The 21951-nt window shown below is 44.1% G+C and overlaps 2 protein-coding genes across 9 annotated transcripts in view; both read right to left on the reverse strand.

Moving 5' to 3' along the window:
* PRUNE2 (prune homolog 2 with BCH domain) overlaps nt 1-21951 on the reverse strand; it is a 307490-nt gene that overhangs the window by 267796 nt on the left and 17743 nt on the right. For 3 of the 8 annotated variants that reach the window (XR_014474498.1, XR_014474497.1, XM_083186137.1), the window contains exon 1: nt 14408-14628. The exons of 1 other annotated variant lie outside the window; for it this stretch is intronic. Coding sequence is in view for 5 of the 7 variants with exons in the window: in XM_083186137.1 (XP_083042263.1) it covers nt 14408-14512 (105 nt within the window). In the remaining 2 variants the exon portion in view is untranslated. Of the gene's footprint in view, nt 1-14407; nt 14629-21951 lie in introns of those variants that run through there. 4 more of the 8 variants (XM_083186136.1, XM_083186133.1, XM_083186131.1 and 1 more) reach the window with 3 other exon arrangements.
* LOC146078760 (uncharacterized) lies at nt 68-3031 on the reverse strand. The gene is made up of 2 exons (XM_083186130.1): nt 2426-3031; nt 68-1588 (listed from the first exon to the last, which is right to left on the reverse strand). The coding sequence occupies exons 1-2, from the start codon at nt 2843-2845 to the stop codon at nt 1034-1036; spliced, it is 975 nt and encodes a 324-aa protein (XP_083042256.1). The 5' UTR covers nt 2846-3031; the 3' UTR covers nt 68-1033.

Consider the following 21951-nt stretch of genomic DNA (forward strand, 5'->3'; position numbering starts at 1 on the left):
AAGCCATCGTGAAGGTCCTGCAGCATCAGTATTGCAAGGTAAGTAAAAATGTACTAGACACGTGTAGTGAAAATAACTGTTTTTTTATTAAATAAGTAAAAGACTGCAATATTTTTTTACAAATGTACTGAGGTAGAGACAATTTTTTGTTGTAGAAATATAAAAAAGGTACAAAAACAGTATTGCTACTATTACAGCTCTGTCCTGGCATGAGGTAGAGAAAAGTAAATTTTTTTGAAAAAAATGCACTTTTTGGCTACATCACGTGTTGCATAGTGCAGATGCAATGGTCCCGGCACCATTGATGTGCACTATGCACCACGTGAAGCTTTGAGGCATCTGCAATGCTGCACCCTGCATGCAGCAATGGTGACATCACGAATAAAATATTAGCAAAGTGCCCAAAAAAGTATAATACTGAACATACAACCAAACAGAAGTCACCTTGCCATGCGGTCACAGGTAGCATTGCAGATGCTGCATGTAGCACAGATCATAAAAACACCCTCATGCATCTGTGGTGCATAGAACAGAAGCAATAGTCCCGGCCCCATTGCTCTGAACTATGCACCACAGCTGCAGGAAGGTGTTTTCAGTATTTGTGCAACAAGCAGCATCTGCAATACTGCACCCTGCATGCAGCAATGGTGACATCACGAATAAAATATTAGCAAAGTGCCCAAAAAAGTATAATACTGAACATACAACCAAACAGAAGTCACCTTGCCATGCGGTCACAGGTAGCATTGCAGATGCTGCATGTAGCACAGATCATAAAAACACCCTCATGCATCTGTGGTGCATAGAACAGAAGCAATAGTCCCGGCCCCATTGCTCTGAACTATGCACCACAGCTGCAGGAAGGTGTTTTCAGTATTTGTGCAACAAGCAGCATCTGCAATACTGCACCCTGCATGCAGCAATGGTGACATCACAGATAAAATATAAGCAAAGTGCCCAAAAAAGTATAATACTGAACATACAGCCAAACAAGAAGCTGCAACATGCAGCATCAGAAAAAATGCATAGCATCTTACGACAAATCCTGTAATAAAACAGGGGTGTCATCAGTCCCCGTACCCTCTTCCAGCAATGAAGAGTACAGATGGGTGTAGCGAGGAGGTGTGGTTGATATGCTAGAGGATTGTCCGCTAGTTGGTGTTGTTTCCTGCAACGAGGCAGGGATGGGCGATGTTAATTCGGTACTGGTGGATGGTGTATCTTCCCACGGTACAAGGCCGGCCAAATGCGTCTGAAATGACAAACGGCGAATGCGACCCATAAACACCAGCTCACTGCAGACACGTTCAAAAGCCATCTGTTGTGCGGGTTCCAATTGGCGTAAGCTCTCTGCCACATATTTCCCATATGTGTCAAAACGGTCTGGGGGCCTACGCAGCACCTCTTCAGCTCGCTGTAGCAATTCATCCTCTGGTTCATGGACCGGCTTACATCTTTTTTTTTTTCTTTTTTGGGTCGTTACCGGCGGTGTGGGTGTTTCTGGCACTCCGCTAAATGTACCTGAGGATACAGGGCCAGACTGTTCCAGGGGTGGGTTTGTGCAGATCTCTTTTTCTGTACTTGTGGTCTGTTGAAAAAAAAACACAAAGACATGTCAAACTAATGTTTTTTTTCTATTTCTTTTTCTCCCAGTTCCCCAACACCGTGCAAGAGTGGAAAGATATTGCTGCGGAATTTGAGGACACTATAAAGTACTATAAAGGGTACTTCAGCATAGTGCTGATGGCTGTGGTGAATGCCAATTATGAATTTATTTTTCTGGATGTCGGCAGGAATGGGCGAGCCTCAGATGGTGGAACTTTGAAGGACACAAAGTTCTACCACAGGCTCGTCTCCAACAGCATGCACTTGCCGACAGTCCAGGAAACCAAACATGGTCTGAATTTTGTGTTCGTGGCGGATGAGGCATTTGGACTTCATGAACACATCATGAAGCCATATGCCAAAAGGGGACTAGACCACGACAAAAGGGTCTTCAATTACAGGCTGTCCAGGGCACGGCGGCTTGTGGAAAGTGCGTTCGGTATCATGGCTAGCCGATTTCGCATTTTCCACACGGCCATAAACCTGCGCCTGGACAAAATAGATTGGGCCGTCATGGCGTGCTGTGTCCTGCACAATTTGTTGCGCCGGAAAGAAAGGCCCAATCGCCAAAGTGGACCAGCGCCTGATGAGGACCCAGAAGAGCCAAGGGAAGTAGCCCCAATCTCATCCCTGCAAACGCCGGCACTGCAGTATCGAGGGAGTGCGCGTGCCAAACAGGTCAGGGATGAGTACAAGGCCTACTTCAATGGAGTGGGTGCTGTCCCTTGGCAGGAGGACCACATATAATTGGCCGGCAAATGAATTTAAAGTGGAGACAAAAAACTGAAAAAACTTGTGTAATCAGTGGGATGGTACTTACCGATAAGGCCTGTGAACTTTCATCCTGTACTGGCACCACGTCATCTGTTTCGCTCTCTACCATGAGGCAAAGCCCCGTCCTTGGTAACTCCTGGCTCAAGGTGAAGCAAATCAGGTCGTAGTACCAAAGGGACGTTTCATAGACATCTGCTGCTCCTGCCCCTGATTTTTTGGACGCCTGTATCTTTTTGTGTTCCTTGAGGAACACAGTCCGCAGGTTTTGGATTTTCTTTTTGACCCATTCGGAGTTGGCATCTGGGTTGTGACTGCGGCTGAACTGGACAAGGTCCTCCAGGGCTTGACTGCGCTTTACTTTATTGCTGTAGTCCTTTGATTTGGTTTTCCAAAGGCACTCATGTTCCCTGTATTGTTCGATGAATGCCTCAATGAACTCTCTTTCTTTTTGTATGGCTTGTGACATGTCTGCCCAAAAAAAAAATATTTAACAATAAATATACATTCACACAATGAAGGAAAATTAAATGTATTATTATTTCTTAAAAGGACATTAGGAAGACAGTACAGTTGGGGTGGGCTGCTGTGTCCTAATTAGCAGGCCAGTGGATACACAGTACAGGTGGGGTGGGCTGCTGTGTCCTAATTAGCAGGCCAGTGGATACACAGTACAGGTGGGGTGGGCTGCTGTGTCCTAATTAGCAGGCCAGTGGATACACAGTACAGGTGGGGTGGGCTGCTGTGTCCTAATTAGCAGGCCAGTGGATACACAGTACAGGTGGGGTGGGCTGCTGTGTCCTAATTAGCAGGCCAGTGGATACACAGTACAGGTGGGGTGGGCTGCTGTGTCCTAATTAGCAGGCCAGTGGATACACAGTACAGGTGGGGTGGGCTGCTGTGTCCTAATTAGCAGGCCAGTGGATACACAGTACAGGTGGGGTGGGCTGCTGTGTCCTAATTAGCAGGCCAGTGGATACACAGTACAGGTGGGGTGGGCTGCTGTGTCCTAATTAGCAGGCCAGTGGATACACATTACAGGTGGGGTGGCCTGCGGCGGCCTGTTTACATTGCTGCGCCTGGCACACTGTGCAACCTGCGGTGGGGCACCATTGGTGGACAGTGGGGACACATACAGGTGGGGTGGGCTGTGCTGTGACCAACAAACAGTGGTGGGCAGTGGGGACACATTACAGGTGGGCACCATTGGTGGACAGTGGGGAAGGGCTTTTGTAGAGGGCTGCGTGCAGTTCACATACCTGTTTTTTGTTTTGGCAGCTTCCCACGCCGAGAACCTCCGTAGCTGTGCTGTCTGCGGCATCCACGAGGCAAAATGGCTGCGGTGGGAGTGTCTTTATAAACAAGCCGGATTGGAACGACGGTCCGTACGACGGGAGCACACACAATGTGCTTCAGATGTGCATACAATCAGCACCCGACCTGCGGTCGGATTGGAGATTCTGCTGCAGGAGGCAAAATCTCCAATGCGACACACGACGTGACGGGAGCGCGCATCCCGTCGCAAACGATCCTGATTGTGAGTGAAAAACGAACGATTGACCCACAATGCATGCACAACCGTCGTTACAACGGTCGAAATTAGCCCTAATCGTGAGCTAATCTTTCTGGTGTGTATGGGGCCTTAGATGTCAACCATGGCATGCTAAATCAACAAGACACCGTCAAAAGCTATTATGTAAATTAAAAAATCAGTGAAGTATGTCTCATACTCCAATTATGATACCAGAATACCAATACTGGCAACCCTAAAGAGAGAATACTAACAACACTTGCCTCTCCCCAGCCCGAACCCTCATTCCATGCAGCCTACACTCCCCCCCCCCCCCCCCTTCCAGGCTAACTCCCTCCTCATGCTGGTGCCTAACCCTAACCAAACCCCACCACTTATACCAATCCTCCCACTCGAAGCTTTTAAGTACCTCCCTCCCCACAGCCTGACCCTGAACTTCCAGCCCCCCTTGAAGCCTAACCCAAAGACCCCCCTATTGCCTAAACCTAACTCCACTTTCCTTGGACTAACTCCATCCAGCCCCACATACTTGCGATAGGCATACCAGCAATTGTGACTCTGGCGCCGGCATCCTCATTGATGTCGAGATTCTAGCGCCGGTCTCCTGGTAGTCGGGATACCGGCACCAACATTGTGAATGCAAGCATCCCCATTGCTGGGAAACTGAATGCAGCCAACTGCATATTGGCCCTTATTCTGATTGAGTCGGATGGCTCAGAATGCGGACAGATGGCCGATGGTTGGTGTTTGCGCATGTGCAGAGGTATATCTGCGCATGTGCAAACGCTGTGCACGTCCGAATACGGCGTGAATTCTGTACAATCCGAACAGGGGGTGGAGAGGGGCGTGAAGGGCTGTTTGGGCTCATTACCATATGCGTACGCCCCGCGTTTCATGGGCGTTCCCATGAAAACGCTGGGCATACGTATGGTAACCCGGCCGTGACGCACATGTGGGGGGGCGGACATATCCCTGCGTTTGCACTGAGAAATGCCACAGTGGTCTGGAGCACTCGGTGCTGCCTGACCACTCGGTCCAGCATTCCATGGTTGGTGACCATCGAATGATGGGGAGGTTCTTACAGATGGAGGAGGTGCTCACATTAAAAATCCACTCGCGGTCTGTTCGGTCGGCGTCTTACCGCATACAGACGTGTGAGCGATCCATACGGAAGGCGGGGCTAAGAACACTCGGTTCCAGTCCGAAAATACGCATCCCACCAAATCAACTAGAATAAGGGCCACTGTGTCAAAGCACTCCAGAGCAACAAAAAATTACACATTTCAGTTTGATTTAAATACAATTATAGGAGAACTAGAGAAACCTGCTTTGAAAATACAAAAAAAGGAATAGATTAATAGGATTTTTCCTTATATGTTATCCTTAAAATATTTTGACTAATGCCCCCAATTACTACCAAAGTGGATAACATTCTCTGTTTTCACAATCACTCTAAAGAGAGTACAAGACCTCCATTATAGTGACAGCATTTGGCAGTACACCACCATGGGACACTAACAGTCCCTCATAAATCCTCTGCACTGATCCCTTCATAATTGGAAAGAAACTAGTGCCACCTAAAGTACTGGGTAACAAAAGCATATTCAGCATTCTACATGCCATATGCTCGCACACGTTATTCTGCAGGGAACCAATTAAAGTGGAGAAAACTTGGGACTCTGACATATGGAAAGAGACAGCACAACTTGTCTTGTCACTGTAATGCTATCTCAGAACATCAGTTAGGGAACCATTAGATTTGTATACATGCAAACTTTATTTACAAGGTTGTGAAAATTATTGAAACAATAGTATGTTGTCGTGCAGGCTCTCGAAAGGGATCACATGAAAGAACCGCGCTGAAATCTCAACGTAATGCTGTATGTTGGGATTATTCAGACAGCAGGGCAGGGAAATACTTGTGCAACAAAAATTATACTTATTATAAAATAGTTTTTTCTTCACATCCTTACAGCTTGTAATTTACCAACAATGGGCCTTATTCTAGTTCACTCTTTCTGACAAAATCCTTCTTAGATGGACAAAAGCATGTGCACTGCAGGGGGGCAGATGTAAAATGTGCAGAGATAATTAGATTTGAGTGAGTTATTTTGTTTCTGTGCAGGGTAAATACTGGCTGCTTTGTTTTTACACTGCAATATAGATCTCACTTTGAAGTAAAACCCCACCCAAATCTAATTCTCTCTGCACAAGTAACATCTGCCCCACCTGCAGTGCACATATTTTTGCCCATCTAAGAAGGATTTTGTCAGAAAGAGTGAGCTAGAATAAGGCCCCATGTGTCTAATGGATATCAGTCTTTATGTTATGGTATTTGGTCTACCAATTAGGGAACCAAGAAAAAATATTTATATCAGATTGTGAATTTGTATAGCCTACATTATAATTACCTAAACAAATGGCATTGGAAATTATCTGTATGGTTATCATTCTGTATAATATAAATAATATATACTGTATTGAGTAGATGTTCATTAAATCAGTTCCAGTTTTGTACATGTGCTAGTAAATATTATATATAAATATAAACTAGTACCACATGAGAGACCACACTATTTGTGATATTGTATTGTCTTATTTTATTTGTTTGTATTGTCAAATGTTGCTGTGATAATTTCCATAAAATCAATCAAAAAAAAAAACTAAAGGAGAATAAATAAAGAAGAGAATTACAATTGAGCATTGTTTGCAGCTGTTTAAAACTCTAACTTGGTATTGTGCCAGACAATGCGCATCCCCAATTCATATTGGGGCTCTTCCTGACTCCCTGCAGAGTCTACCAATCTTCCTGTGGTCAAGCTGGGTGGGTGCAAAACCACTGTCAACATCACTATGCACCCACCCATTAGGAAATGACTATCAATCTATGGTACACTGATTCTTATACAGTATAAAAATGTTTATAGCATATTCAACTGAAAAAGCAAGCTAGCACACCAAAAATATATACTGTTTGATACCATCCAAATGCAGTAAAAACATAACATATCAGATTTGGTAATATACTCATCTCCGTTGACATGTCTTGTTGGGAAGTGGTTGACAACTGTTTCTGTGCTCTGTCACAATAATAAGTACTGTTTACCAACTCAGGGAATTGGGAGACCTGACACAGAGGCGCGGAGTCTAACCGTGCCGGGGGTTTTCTGCCAGTGACCCCACCAATCGGGATTTGGGCTTCTGCGGCACCCAACACGTTGGTCACGGCTCCCTGGTCAGGTTTCCGTATGAGTTGGAATTAGTACCGTATGATAGAATATGGTAACGTGGTCTTCTAGCCGGATCAGTAGCAATCGGGCAGGTCAGGTACCAAAAGGATGAGGCAAAGAGGAATCCAAAGACAAGCCAAGGTCAAATACAATAGTCAGAAATCTCAAGGTATTGGATAAGGCACAGGAACGCTGGAGCTGGTGTGAACCTATACTCTGGCAGGGATTGACTGCCAGAGACTGCTTTATATAGGGAGCTAATTGCTGGAGTCTCACAGGTGCCTCAATCAGTGAGAACTGAGCATGTCTCACTCGGGTGTTGTAATCAATCAGCAAAGCTCAGACGACACATAACTTCTTTGCAGCATGGAGCAGAGATGAACTAACAGGAGGAATCACAAACCATGTAAGAAAGGTAAGAACCAAACAAAACTTGAATGTTGTGACCTTACCCCCGCCCCCTCTAGGGGTGGGCTCCGAACACCCCACAAGGAAATTTTCAAGGTCGCCTGTGGGGCATCTTCTTTTTTGAAGACGGTTTGGATTTGGTTGACGGAGATGTGGCCTTTGGCTCTACAAAATGGGCAGTAGAGAATATAGGACGACCTAGAAAGGCAGTGAGATCATGATCTGAGCCAGACTCTGAACTTGATTCCTAGACCATGGTCAGTGTAAGAAGTCCGAGGAGTTGGGTTTCAAAACATAATTTGAGGATGCTCTGGAAGTTCTAGAATGTTGTTTATCCAACAGACTGACCTTCAACCCAGGACACTTATTATTTGAGAATGAGGAAGGTCCTACATCAGGATTCTCAGATCCGAATTTATTCACCACGGCTTTTGAGAATGAAATTAAGTTTTGGAGTCTGGGATCATTAGGTTACAGAAGTAGATTAGCCCATTTCAATGCTTCCCCTCTAAAGGACATCAATAAATATTTGAAGATATTTGCCAGATTGACCACTGAGGATGGGTCGGAGTTCATGGCATCTAAATAATAGTCTACTAGGGCTTGGTAATGGGCAAGATTCCCATCAAAGTAGGTGGCTTCAGATGATTCCTCAGCTGGCTTTAACTGAACAGGAAACTGGTCCATAAGCAAGATAGGTTTCTCTATCACGGTCGACACTGACAGGACCTTAGACAAAACGGATGTCTCTTGAACTTCAGGCATGGCAGAAGCCTCGGATTAGATAGCCACCTCAAATGAAATGTACACCTCTCGAACATTGGGCATGGCAGGAGAACCCTCTCAGTTTTTGGGTATGGTAGGCATTGGCACACTAGAAAAAAAATTGAGAGCAACAGGCTTAGGTCCAGGGACCATAGAAACAATAGACTCAGGCCTGGAGACCATGGAGGCAATGGAGACAGGTCTGGAGGCCATGGAAGCAGACCCGGAGACTACAAGGCAAGCTCAGAGGCCATGGGGGCAGGCTCGGAGGCCACAGCACACAAGTCCTCATGCCCAGAGGCAAGGGCCAACAGATCCTCATGCGCGAAGGCAAGGGCAGATGGGTCCTCTTGCCCGGAAGCAAGGGCGGATGGGTCTCCTCCTGGGGTGACAGACTTGCAACCCCCACCTGTGGTGATGGCCAGAGGACCCTCCTGGGGTGCAATGCCCGGAGATCCCTCTTGGGGTAATATACTCAGAGACCCTTTTTAGGGTACCACATTCAGAGACCATTCCTGGGGTACAGTGTCACTCTGAGATCCCGCTTGGAGCCTGACAGTCTGAGACCCCTCCTGGTGCACGACACTCTGAACCCCTTCCTGAGGCTTGAAACTCTGAGAACCCTCCTGGGACATAACAGGCTGAGACCCTTCCTGGGGTATGACCCTCCGAGACCCCTTCTGAGGTGCAAAACTCTGAAACCCTTCTTGGGGCTCGTCACTCTGAGACCCCTCATGGAACTCGACACTGAGATTCCTCTTGCGGTAAAGAACTTTGATGCCCTTCCTGAGGCATTATACTCCGAATCCCCTCTTGGGGCACCTCACTAAGAAACTCCTTCTGGAGGTCAATACTCAGAAGCCCCTCCTGGGGCACCACACTAGGAAGCCCCACCTTGGGCTGGACCGACAGGACCCCCTCTCGGGCTTGGACAGACAGGACCCCCTCTTGGGGTTGGACCGACAGGACCCCCTCTCGGGACTTGATACTCAGATTTTCCCTTTAGGGCTTAGAGCTTAAGTACTCCTGGGGTTGGACACCCGGACTTCCCACTCAGAACTTGACACTCGGGTTCCCCTCTTGGGACTTGACCCGAATCACACTGCTTTTAGACAAAAAGATCTTAGTTCTGGGACCCCAGTGATAGTCACGAAACTCTTCCTGAGTGGGTACACCAGCAATAATCTTATTCCTGGCCTCACAGAGGGAGCAACCCCAATTAAATGATCTTGGGCTCCACTATAAAAGCATAAATTTAAGGACCTGCACCGCTGGCATCCCTCATCTGACAACTGGGTAATCAGTACACTGGTATTGGTAAACACACTGTTGCAAACTCTCTCTGGAATGGTGAGGGACAGTACTTGTAGAATTGGCATGGACACAAAGTTAAGGCATAGAATATAATGTGCCCATGGCCTTTACCAGTGGATTTGGACTTCGCTGCGCCTATACTTAGGTTGCAGCCCTTTTAATGGGTTCCGAAAGTACAGGGCTGATGGACAGTGAAGTTCCCAATGGAATATCACCCACTAAGTCAAGGAACAACTTTTCATAATGGGAGCAACAAGTTTTCATAGAGATGGCACCAACTGCAATAAAGAAATATTTTTCACAATGGAAGAACCTTGAAAAAGTGCTAGAACAGACCAAAACACATTGGTCCTACAACTCTTCTACACACAAAAATCTGCACCGTCATTCAGGTGCGGTTGGATATGCTATCACTGCTGCTTCCCTGGAACCACTGCTTCTGACATCGCAGGACCCATTTGCAAAAGTGAACATTGGTACTTTGCCCATTGTACAACAGCACCTGAATGAGTCCCCTTGATATTTTTTTTTCTAACTAAATGGAGGCACTAGTTCATTATTAATTGGCAAAACAGATTTATAACTTACTTTTAAAACAAAAGGGAACTAATATTTTAAAACACAGGTTTATTATATTTTTTTTGACACTATCTGGCTTGTCACACCTTTATTTTGTGGCAAAAAAATTCTGGGCGCTGGTGATAGTATTTTCTGGCTAGTGTGACTTTAATACATATTTATTTATTAACAGTTTCTTATATAGAGCATACATATTCTGCAGCACTTTACATATTTGAATATTCACATCAGTCCCTCCCCCGGTGGAGCTTACAATCCACATTCCCTACCACATGTACACACATACAAACACAGACACTATAGGTTTGTTGTTTTTTTTTTTTTTTTGGAAGCCAATTGACCTACCAGTATATTTTTGGATTGTGGGAGGAAACCGGAGTCCCCAGAGTAAACCCACGCAAGTACGGGGAGAATATACAAATTCTGCACAATTAGGGCCATGGTGGGAATTGAACCCATGACCTCAGTGCTGTGAGGCAGTCAGGGCCGGATCAACAATGGGCCTGATGGAGCTACAGCTCCAGGCCCACTCTCTCATTTTGTAGCTGAGGGTCAGGGCTTTCCAACGAGCCCAGCCTCGCGTCACTAGCCCCCCGGGAACCGGAGATACCGCCAGGCAAACCTGGAACGTTTTCCCCATAGGATAACATGGGACCCGTTAATTACGACCTCCACCCGGTTCCAACGGCTGCCAGTTCCCCCTCCGGCATCACAGAAGCTCGAGGTTGATCTCAGTGGAACTCAAATCGCTGGGCCTTCAATCTGATACCTGGTCCAAATGGGTTAATTGGTTCTAGAGATATTGTGGGTAAACCGATTTTTTTTTTAATTTCTGAAATGTAATTTCATGGCTGTTCATGATGTTTGAGGACAGATTTCTCTGGAACCAAACTGCCCAGTTTCACGGGACTAAAATCATTCGAAGCCTACATGTAAATGGGTCAGTTGGTTCCGAAGATATAGCTGGTTGTTTAAAGGGGGCAGGGGTGGTTTTCTCTCCCCCTCACACCAGAAAATGCAGGGACTAGGCTGGTGTTAAAGGGACCAGTCTGGGAATGTCCCTACATGATCCTGGGACCATATTCCCAGGTAAGTCCCTGCATTTTCTGGTGTGAAAGGGGTATTATTTCAAATTGCCCGGCTGTCAATGGCTGTCATTTCTGCCCGGCGGCGGCTGTCCCCCAGTTACCATGAGCATGTATTCCCCCTTGGCAATGAGCATGTAATTCCACATGGCAACGAGCATGGAACCCCTGGCAATGAACATGTAGGTAAGCAACACTTATGTAGCATACATTTTAATAGGCATTATGGTGTTTGGCATAATACTTAATGGAGATTATGGTGTGTGTCTTAACATGTAATGGGCATTATGGTGTAAATTTTTAATGCGCGCCAATGCCCCTATTTATGAAGAATATTGCATAATATAATACATAGTGCAGGCATGATGATGTCCAAACTATGGCCCTCCAGATGTTGTGAAACTACAAGTTCCATCATGCATTGCCACAGTTTTGCTATTAGGGAATGCTAAAACTATGTCAAGGCATGCTGGGATGTGTAGTTTCACAACAGCTGGAGGGCCACTGTTTGGATATGCCTGCTGTAGTGTGTATTTTGGCTCAATCCATATGGCACAATGTGAATTTTGCCTTTCTCTGTGTGGCATAACGTGAATTGTGACTCAATCTGTGTGCCATAGTTGAATTTTGGCTCACTCAGTGTGAATTTTGGCTCATTCCATGTGGCATAATATAATAGAGGCAAGTACAGTATAAGGGGGTTACTATTGTGTTGCATGATTTGTATAAGGGGTATATGGTGTGGTATACTTAGGGGACCACATAAAAGGTGCTGAAATGTTGTCTACCAAGTTTCGGCTTTTAGTATTTTTTTTATGACTGGAGTGCCGCCTCACCCCACAAGTATCTTAGGACATTGGTATCCTGCGGGTGCACCTTTGGAGTGCACCTGCCAATATATCTCCCTGCATTTTTCTTATGCTAGCCCCCTGCCTTTTCCAGGCATATATAATTAGTTGAAAGTATTTACACAAATACAGACCACCCAAACAGAACACTGGCCACGCCCCCCACATTATTAGGTGCTGGCCACAACCCCTATTATTGCACATAATAAGCCCTTGATCATTCAGCTCCAGGCCCATTTAGACCTTAATCTGGCTCTGGAAGCAGTAATGTTAACCATTACACCGTTCGTGATGCCCGTAATTATATGGTGGTCCAGAGCTCACCAGAAAACGGTCATAAGATCACCCGTATAAACAAATCACATCCCATTCATTTTCTCCCATAGGGGCAGATGTATTAAGCCTGGAGAAGAGATAAACTGGAGATAAGGTAAAATGAGATAAAGCACCAGCCAATCAACTTCCAACTGTCATTTTCAAACACCGTTCATTGGTGCTTTATCTCCTTTTACCTCATCTCCACTTTATCTCCAGTTTATCTCTTCTCCAGGCTTAATACATCTGCCCCATAATCTGGTTCATACCACAGTCTAACAAACTATTCTATAGAACAGTGGTTCTCAAACTTGGTCACAAAGTTCACATTTTTCAGGTTACCCTACAGGGGCACTCATTACTGACTGAAGCATTTTAAAAGATCCACAGGTGGAGCTAATTATTTCAGTTGATTCTGCGAGGAGACCTGGAAAATGTGCACTGTGTGAGGTCCTGAGGACCAAAAAACAAGAAAAACTCATGTCGACCTTTTGTCTATGTTTACCTTGTACATGTCAACCATTGGTGTTGACCTAGACAAGGTCAACCTTTTATATCATAACCCTAAAGCTATCCATTTGTACTAGATGTGTTCTGTTATTGCATCTAGTTCAAATGTGATACGGTCATTAGGTTTACAACAACTAGGTCGGCATGGGATAAGGTCAACATGGGTCATGGTCGACATGGGTCTAGGTCGACACAAGCATTAGGTCAACATGGGCTAGGTCTACAGTCAAAAGGTCGACATGTGGTTTTTACTGGTTTTTTTAGCCAACATGTGCCAACAGGCGGTATTTCATGCCCTACCATCCACTAGGGCATGGTGGGAGAATAAAATAGTGTGCTGAGCATAGCGAGGCACCGTGCCCGAAGCATCACGAGCGATACGAGGGGATGTGGTGCACTTCAAACTGTGTCCATGTCAACTGTGTCGACATTCAGGTAAAAAAACAGTGACATGCTGACCTTTTGACTGTCGACCTAGCCCATGTCGACCTAATGTCATGTTGACCTAGACCCATGTCGACCTTGCTGCATGTTGACCTAGTGGTGTCGACCCAATTCTTGTCGACCTAGTTGTTGTAGACCAAACTATCCACACCTGTTCAAATTGCATGCGATACGCTAAAAAAGCATGCGACTTTGACTTAGATGTACTGCAAGCACATACTTTTTTGACTTACTACATGCGATGCACGGGAGCGTGCATTGCATCGCAAGCCAAAAGAAGCACAATGCGATGTGATCTACACGTAATGCGTTTTGAACTAGAAAGTTCAAAACACATTCGACCATCGCACTGTGTGTGGGCACCATAAAATAATATACAACTGCGCTGTTAGAGTCACAAAGAGACATAAAAAATACATAGGATTCAATGAATGTTACTGCACTCTTGTTCCACTTTCATATATTTCCAAGTAGATGTGTCTGCATGGGGTGCAATCAAGATATGCAGCAAATATATTTTAGAAGATTGTACTAAATGAATTATTTAACAGAGCTCTAAAATGCTCCTTCAGAACATGAATATTGGCAATTGCTTAGTGCCTGCAGGAAAGACAATGCTGTGGTTTAGCACTGGCCTTTAAATCAATAATAGAGTGTTCTGTAAAGCGGAAAATCAATAAGGAGGAAGTGTCCTACCAAAATCTCCTTCCAGGAGCAGAAAACATTATGTTCTGCTAAGAAATAAATGCATATATATTGTAAAAGTGCACACAATGCCTCGCACTGCTCCTCGGCCATACTTTTCTCAACTGCTGAGCTGGAATGTGGAAGTACTAAGCAATGATGTACCAAATGTAGATTTTGCTCTGCTATGTGATACAGTGCTTCTGTGTGATATACATTAGTTATTCACAAAAATGATGAAATGGTCATCAGTGAGGCTAATAATATGGCTTGTAGTACCAAATAACGAGCCATAATATAGAAACAAATAGCACATACCTCCCAACTCTGACTACAAGTAATCAGCCCTAAAAGGAGGCGGAGCCATGAAAGGGATAGTCTTGGCCTGGAACACGGCACCTGTTTTTGTTTTTTGTGGGGCATACCCGGTGCTACCTAAACAGCTGCCGGCTCCCTCCCTGCACTGATAGATGGCATCTACTCAGTGATCAGCAGCTGCTCTGCAGGACAGAGCAGCGGTGATCACCGGCTTCACCACCCACCTGAGGGATATTGAAGCCTGCGAGTGGGACAGTCTCCAATTAGTGGGACTGTCAGTGGGCAAGGGAGGCATGGGAGTGAAAGGTTGGCAAGCAGAGGTGGCATGTGAGTAACAGTTTAACAGCGATGGCATGCGACAGTTGGAGGGCAGGGGTGACTTACGTGAAGAGCAGGTGTGAGATATCTGGGGTGTTTAGTAGATTATTACATACTGTAACACTGTTAAAATATATATGTTTTGTTAGTTTATGTTTTGTAGGCTCAGAGCCCTAAACAGCAGGACCTCCAAACCATCCTGACTCATCTTTTATGCACAAATGTCTTTACTTCAGAAAGAGAGTAAGAGAAACTTTAAAGCACGGAAACAATTGTGACGGCTCCTGTGCTACATATTGTGCTGCAATAGTTGTTGTCATTACTAGTTATATAACAAATAGGATCAACATTTTTAAAGAAAGAAATTAGTTTCCATAACTAAAGGTGAAAGTTAACAGATCCGGATACATATGGATACACCCACTAGTACCTAAACCTAACCCCCCTTCCCCTTGAACACTCAGTGATCGGGATGCTGGCTGACGGTATTCCAGCATTGGCACCCTGATCCATTCTATGTGCCAGTCTTCTGACAGCTGTCGGTTTGCCAGCGTTGGTATACTGAACACCGGCATCCTGACCGCTGACTTCATTCCATCAGTTCTTGGACATGATAAACCAATTAGTAGCACACCATATAAAACACGTTCAGCATACCCAGTGTCGATGGCTTTATGAACAACTTTTACAATAATTTTAGTACTGGGACCTATCATCACTACATTGTTTAATGATATTATTAAAATGTGGCCACTATTTCTAAACTTGTAAAGTGTCCGACGAGGCCTGAAAACTACCAGACTATTGCCCTTTTGAAATCTGATATTAAAGTGTTCACTAAGGTGTTAGCTGACAGAATTAAATCTTTTCTTCCTGGTTTGATAAAAAATACCAGATGGGTTTATACTGGGCAGACAAGTCTCTGATAATAAAAGATGGTCTTCAATTAGTAATGTTTTTGTGACAATATCTCTGACCCATTGTTCCTCCTGTCGTTAGATGCCAACAAGGCCATTGATGGACTGCATTGGGGATACATGTCAAGGGTCCCTGACATGTCCCTGCTCATTTATTCAAGAAATGTTTGTATTATACTAGAATCCCTCATCTAGGGTTTTCAGCAACACATTCTTGATAATAAATTACACATTTCAAATTGAATTAGGCAGATGGGTCCCCTCTCCTCTAATATCACCTCCCTTTGTTAGTACTTGCCTCATCAAGAACAAATGATATTGCCCTGTTCAGGTGAAAGACATATGGGTGGGGGGGGGGGGATATTCAATATGTGGGGTTATTTCCCGACAGCTGGAATATCGGCACTCACTTATTCAATGCAGCCGTTAACGACAGAATTGAAGGGTGTAAGATCCGACTTTTTTTTAAAGTAGGTGTTCTTGCAGAGCTTTGTGCATATCCATACAGAACAAGTAGAACAATACATAGATGTCCAGAAATAAAATAAGAAGATCCAACTTTTTTAAAGTTGGATCTGTTTTGTCAGAAACGGCCGATGATTGTCATTTTCACCAATCCAAGGACTTTCAGACATTCGTCAGCCGGAACATTGAATTCCAGCTGTCGAGTTACAGTCGAATCAAACGAAAACGGCCCGGATTTCTGACTGTCGGAATACCATATTGAATACCCCCATAGGGGGAAATTTTTTCAAGATTGCTTAAAAAAACAACAACATGAAAATGGTAAGGTTATTTTAAATGAATTATTTTTAGTTGAAGTGATTGAGAATGTAGATGCATAGTTTATTTATTACATAGAAACATATAATTTGACGGCAGATAAGAACCATTTGGCCCATCTAATCTGCCCCTTATTTATCCTTCAGGTAATCTCAACCCTTTTTAATCCTTATTTCTTTTTAAGGATATTCATATGCCTATCCCAAGCATGTTTAAATTGTTCTACTGTCTTAGCCTCTACCACCTCTGATGGAAGGCTATTCCACTTATCCACTACCCTTTCTGTGAAGTACTTTTTCTAACATTTCCCCTGAACCTACCTCCCTCCAGTTTCAGTGCATGTCCTCGTGTTCTATTACTTCTTTTCCTTTGAAGAAAATTTCTTTCCTGTACTATGTTAAAACCCTTGATATATTTGAAGATTTGTATAATGTCCCCCCTTTCCATTCTCTGCTCCAAACTATACATGTTAAGATCTTTTAGTCTTTCCAGGTAAGTTTTGTGATGTAGGCTATGCACCATTTTAGTTGCCCTTCTTTGTACACTCTCCAATGTATTTATATCCTTCCGAAGATATGGTCTCCAGAACTGGACACAGTATTCCAGATAAGGCCGTTCCAATGACCTATAAAGTGGCATTATTACATCTTTTTTTCTGCTACTGATTCCTCTCCCTATGCAACCAAGCATCTGACTAGCCTTCCTCATTGCTTTGCTACATTGCTTTCCTGCCTTTAAGTCACTTGAAATAGTGACTCCTAGATCTCTTTCCTCCTCAGTAGTTTCCATTATAGTACCCTTGATACTATATTGAGCCTTTGGATGTTTGAGTCCCAGGTGCATAATTTTGCATTTTTTAGCATTAAACTGTAGTTGCCATGCTCTTGACCAATTCTCAAGTTTACCTAGATCATCAGTCATTTGATTTACCCCTCCTGGTGTGTCTACTCTGTTGCATATCTTTGTGTCATCTGCAAAAAGGCATACTTTTCCTTCAATACCAGTTGCAATGTCACTAACAAAGATATTAAAGAGCACTGGTCCAAGTACAGATCCCTGGGGTACTCCACTGGTAACATGTCCCTCCATATAATGCACTCCATTTACTACAACTGTCTGTTTCCTATCCTGCAACCATGTTCTTATCCATTTAACTGTTTTATAATCCAATCCCACACTTTCAAGTTTTTTTTAGCAGCCTGTGATGTTGGACAGTGTCAAATGCCTTACTAAAGTCTAGATATGCCACATCTACAGCCCCCCCTTCATCTAGTATTTTGGTCACAGAGTCAAAAAAGTCAATAAGATTTGTTTGACATGATCTCCCTGCAGTAAAACCATGCTGTTTTGGATCCTGTAAATTGTTTAATTTAATATATTCCACTATTCTTTTCTTTTAATAGTGTTTCCATTAATTTCCCTACTACTGATGTAAGGCTCACTGGTCTGTAGTTACTTGCTTCTTCTTTGCTTCCACTTTTGTGCAGTGGAACTACATTTGCTCTTCTCCAGTCCTCTGGAACTGCACCTGTATCTAGTGACTGGTTGAATACATCTGTTAATGGCGCTACCAACACATCTTTTAGTTATTTTAGTATCCTTGGATGCATTCTGTCTGGCCCCATTGATTTATCCATTTTAAGTCTTGAAAGTTCTGTTAGGACTTTCTCCCTAGTAAATGTACTTCCATCTACCTTATTTTTATGACTGTACTTGCAACTTAACTGTGGTCCCTTCCCTTCTCCTTCTATAGTGAATACAGAGCAAAAGTAATTATTTAGATGGTCTGCAATTGCCTTGTCTCCCTCCACCAAATTCTCAGTGTCTGTCCGCAGTCTTATTATTTCTCCATTTGATTTTCTCCTTTTACTTACATACTTAAAAAAAGTTTTGCTTCCTTTATCTACCGACTGAGCCATTTTCTCCTCAGCTTGTGCCTTGGCACGCCTGATCACTTTCTTAGCCTCCTTGCGCCTGGCAAGATACACTTCTTTGTCGTTATTATTTTGAGTCTGCTTGTATGTCCTAAAGGCCATCTTTTTTTGCTTTTGCACTAGTTGATACCTCTTTAGTAAACCACACTGGCTTCCTTTTCCTGGGGCTTTTCTTAACCCTTTTGATACAAAGGTCTGTTGCCTTTAGTATTGCACTTTTTAATTTTTTTCACCTCTTCTGCACTCCTTTCAAGTTCCTCCAATCCGCTAATGAATCGCTTAAACATCTCCCCATTTTTGCAAAGTCAGCCTTCCTAAAATCCAACACCTTAGTTTTTGTGTGACTGGAGCTGGACCCTGCCTTGATACTAAACCATACTGCTTGATGATCACTGGATCCTAGGTTCTCACCCACATATATGTCTGATATCCTGTCCTCATTTGTGAGTATTCAATCTAATATTGAGTCTTTGCGAGTAGGCTCCCTCACTAGGGTGGCCAATCCCGGGATCGGCGGGATCCCGGGATTTGGCCTAAAAAAGTCCAGGATTTCAATCCCGGGATTGGATTATCCAATCCCGGGATTTCCGGGATTAGACTGCGCATGCGCAGTCTAATGCCGGGCAGCGTCTGAGCACTAGCTCAGACGCTGCCTGGCTCCCGAATCCTGACCCCTGCGTGCGGCGATGCGTAGCGTGACAGTAGAGGTCACGCTGCGCAGCCTTCTGCTGTGCACGCCCCCTTCCAGTCTCCTCCGCACGTCGCCCGCCTGCCTCTGCCCGCCCGCATCCTTTCCGGCCTGCGGCCTGGCTGCTAAGAAGGAGGTGCACGAGCCTGGAGGCACCGTGCACCTCCGAACCCACTCCCGGCCGCCCGCCCGCTAATGTAAGTAAATGTTCGGGTTGGCCGGTGTGGGGGTGGGTATGTGTGGAGCAGAACTGTATTAGGGATGCCAATCCCGGGATCCCGAGAATCCCGGGATTGAGCATTTGTCAATCCTGGATCCTGGGATTGAAAAAATGCCCCGGGATTGGCATCCCTATCCCTCACCAATTGCTTGAGAGATGCTCCCTGTAGGGAATTTAGAAATTTGCCACTTGTAGATGATCTTGCAAAAGACTCCTCCCAATTCAATAACAAGTGGTTATCAATAACCACTTGTGGAAAAGTGAAGAGTCAACCATGAGCAATAATAATTCTGACCAATCAGGTCGAAGCTGCTCTATGGAATGGAAGCTGACAGATACGTGGCCATTTAGTAGCATTGTGACACCAATGTTATTTCCAAAAATAGAAATACTGTAGTTTACTTAGTATTTTCAAACTGCATTAATACATTAGTCATTTTTAACAACAATATACAGTATGATACATGCCTAATATGTCATCATGCTTTACATAGTGCCACGTATTTTATAAACTATTCTGACACTTATGTTAAGATGCAATGGAGCGTATACACAGAATTCTGCATGTTCCTTTTCACAAATCTGCCATTTGCAAATAAACTGAATGGTCGCTAGTAAGTGATCCAGGACCTCAGTCTTAGGGGTATGGTTATTAAGGTGTGGGTTTTTAGAAGTGTTCAATCAGATCTAGCTATTATCTTCTACAAGGTGCTAGGTAAATTATAAGTAGAATCTGATTGGTTGCAATGCCCAACTTGTAAAAACCCCACCTTAGTAATATACCTCTTAATAAAGAAAATTCCAAACCAGGACTTGAATCTGAAAATAAATGTGTTGCATGCAGGCGAGTTAAAGATTGTGGAGTATTGCTTCTACAATTTGCAATTTGTTGTAAGTAAACAAAGCACTGTGGAGGTTATTCTGGTTGGTGCGAAAATTTCCGAATTCTTTCGGAGCGGAACGCACGCCACGCTGTGCGGACATTGTAAGAAGAAACGCCCACAGGTCCTCCGCATACGGACGGACTCGCTCTCTAAGAAGAGGGTGTCTTTACGGACAACATCCAAACCGTGCGTGTGGGTTGGCCAAACAAAGATTCTGCACGGTCTTACAGCGTCAGAACGGACATGAAGCTGCCCGTACGCACCGATGCGGTGTATTTCCGCAAAACTCACGATTATTCTCTGAACTCATAAATCTGTCACATGACACACTTATGCAATTAGGATACTTCATTAAAAATTGTTTGTTTGTAATTGGAATCAATTAAATCCTAATAGATACTTAAACACATTAAACACATTACTACCACTTTACATTAACCCTTACATCATGTGAAGTGAAGTTAAAGAGTGTAATTAATGAGTAATGAGTAGAGGAGTGGATTGTATTGTGTTCAGCTGACAGTGGTTCAAACACATTAAACACATTACTACCACTTTACATTAACCCTTACATCATGTGAAGTGAAGTTAAAGAGTGTAATTAATGAGTAATGAGTAGAGGAGTGGATTGTATTGGGTTTCAGCTGACAGTGGTTCAGGTGCGGCCGTACTAATTGGGTGATCCGAATGCCTAGCGCATGACCGAGTGGTGTCCGCAAAGTGAAACTTGCTTATGAAGACCGCATATTTCCTGCCTGTTGGTTCGTTTGCAGTCGGTGTTCTGTCCGAATGCACGCCTACCATAATTAGTGCACTCCCTCGTGTACGCCCATGTTTACGCCCAGTTTAGCCCACTTTGAAACTACGCCCCTGTGTAGTTCCGAATGATGCCCATAATACGCCCATATTTTCTGAGTGAATGCGGTGTACATTTCTGTACGGTATTAGTGAGAACGAGTACGGAGACCGTGCGTGGCACATGCGCATAGCGTTGCCCACGCATGCACAGACGGCTAAAAAACGCCATCCGAAAGAATTCGGAAATTTACGCATCGACCAGAATAAGGCCCTGTATAATGTTTGGAGAAGAAACAAAAGCTTGGAAAATAAATGTGGTTTAAAGAAACTGTAAATCAAAAGTGCAAGAATAAGCCATTTTGAAATTTCAAAAAGAGCTTTATGTTTTGTAAAATATGGAATAGACTATCCAACTGCAAAAATTATCAAGAAGGGAACAATACAGTATTTACAGAAAATGTAGGATCCAAATAAAAAAATCATGTCATGCAAATAAATTGAAAAAGGAAAATCAAGCAGTTAAGCTAGATAAGTGGTTCTCAAACTGTGGGTCCCGACCTTCTCAGCATGGGGTCGCGACTCCATGTTGCTGACCATCAGGCTGGTGACTTTGCTAATCTCAGTCAGTGATTCAAGGAGTCCGAAAAATCTGTTAATTTGTCTGTTATTTTAGACTCCTCCCATCATTTTGTGCCTCCACAATGCTGCCATGTATGTGCTGTCTGCCGACTACACATGTGACGGGATGACCTTCTGCAGTAACTTGCTGGGGTCCTGTAATTATTTTTATTGTCTGATGAGGTCCCAGAGCAAAATAGTGTGAGGACCCCTGAGCTAGCTGGGAATGAAGTGTGAGAAAAAAAGCACAGGATATACTTTCTTGACAAAAAAAATGAACTTGCAGAGGTTGCAGGATATTGTATCCTCACTGAATGCTGATGAGGAAGTCCAGATACTAGCTATACAGACTCGAACAGAGGAAGGCGATAAGTGACTGTCCCA

Source organism: Crinia signifera, chromosome 1 (genome assembly GCF_055691185.1).
Source record: "Crinia signifera chromosome 1, ASM5569118v1, whole genome shotgun sequence".
NCBI lineage: Eukaryota > Metazoa > Chordata > Amphibia > Anura > Myobatrachidae > Crinia > Crinia signifera.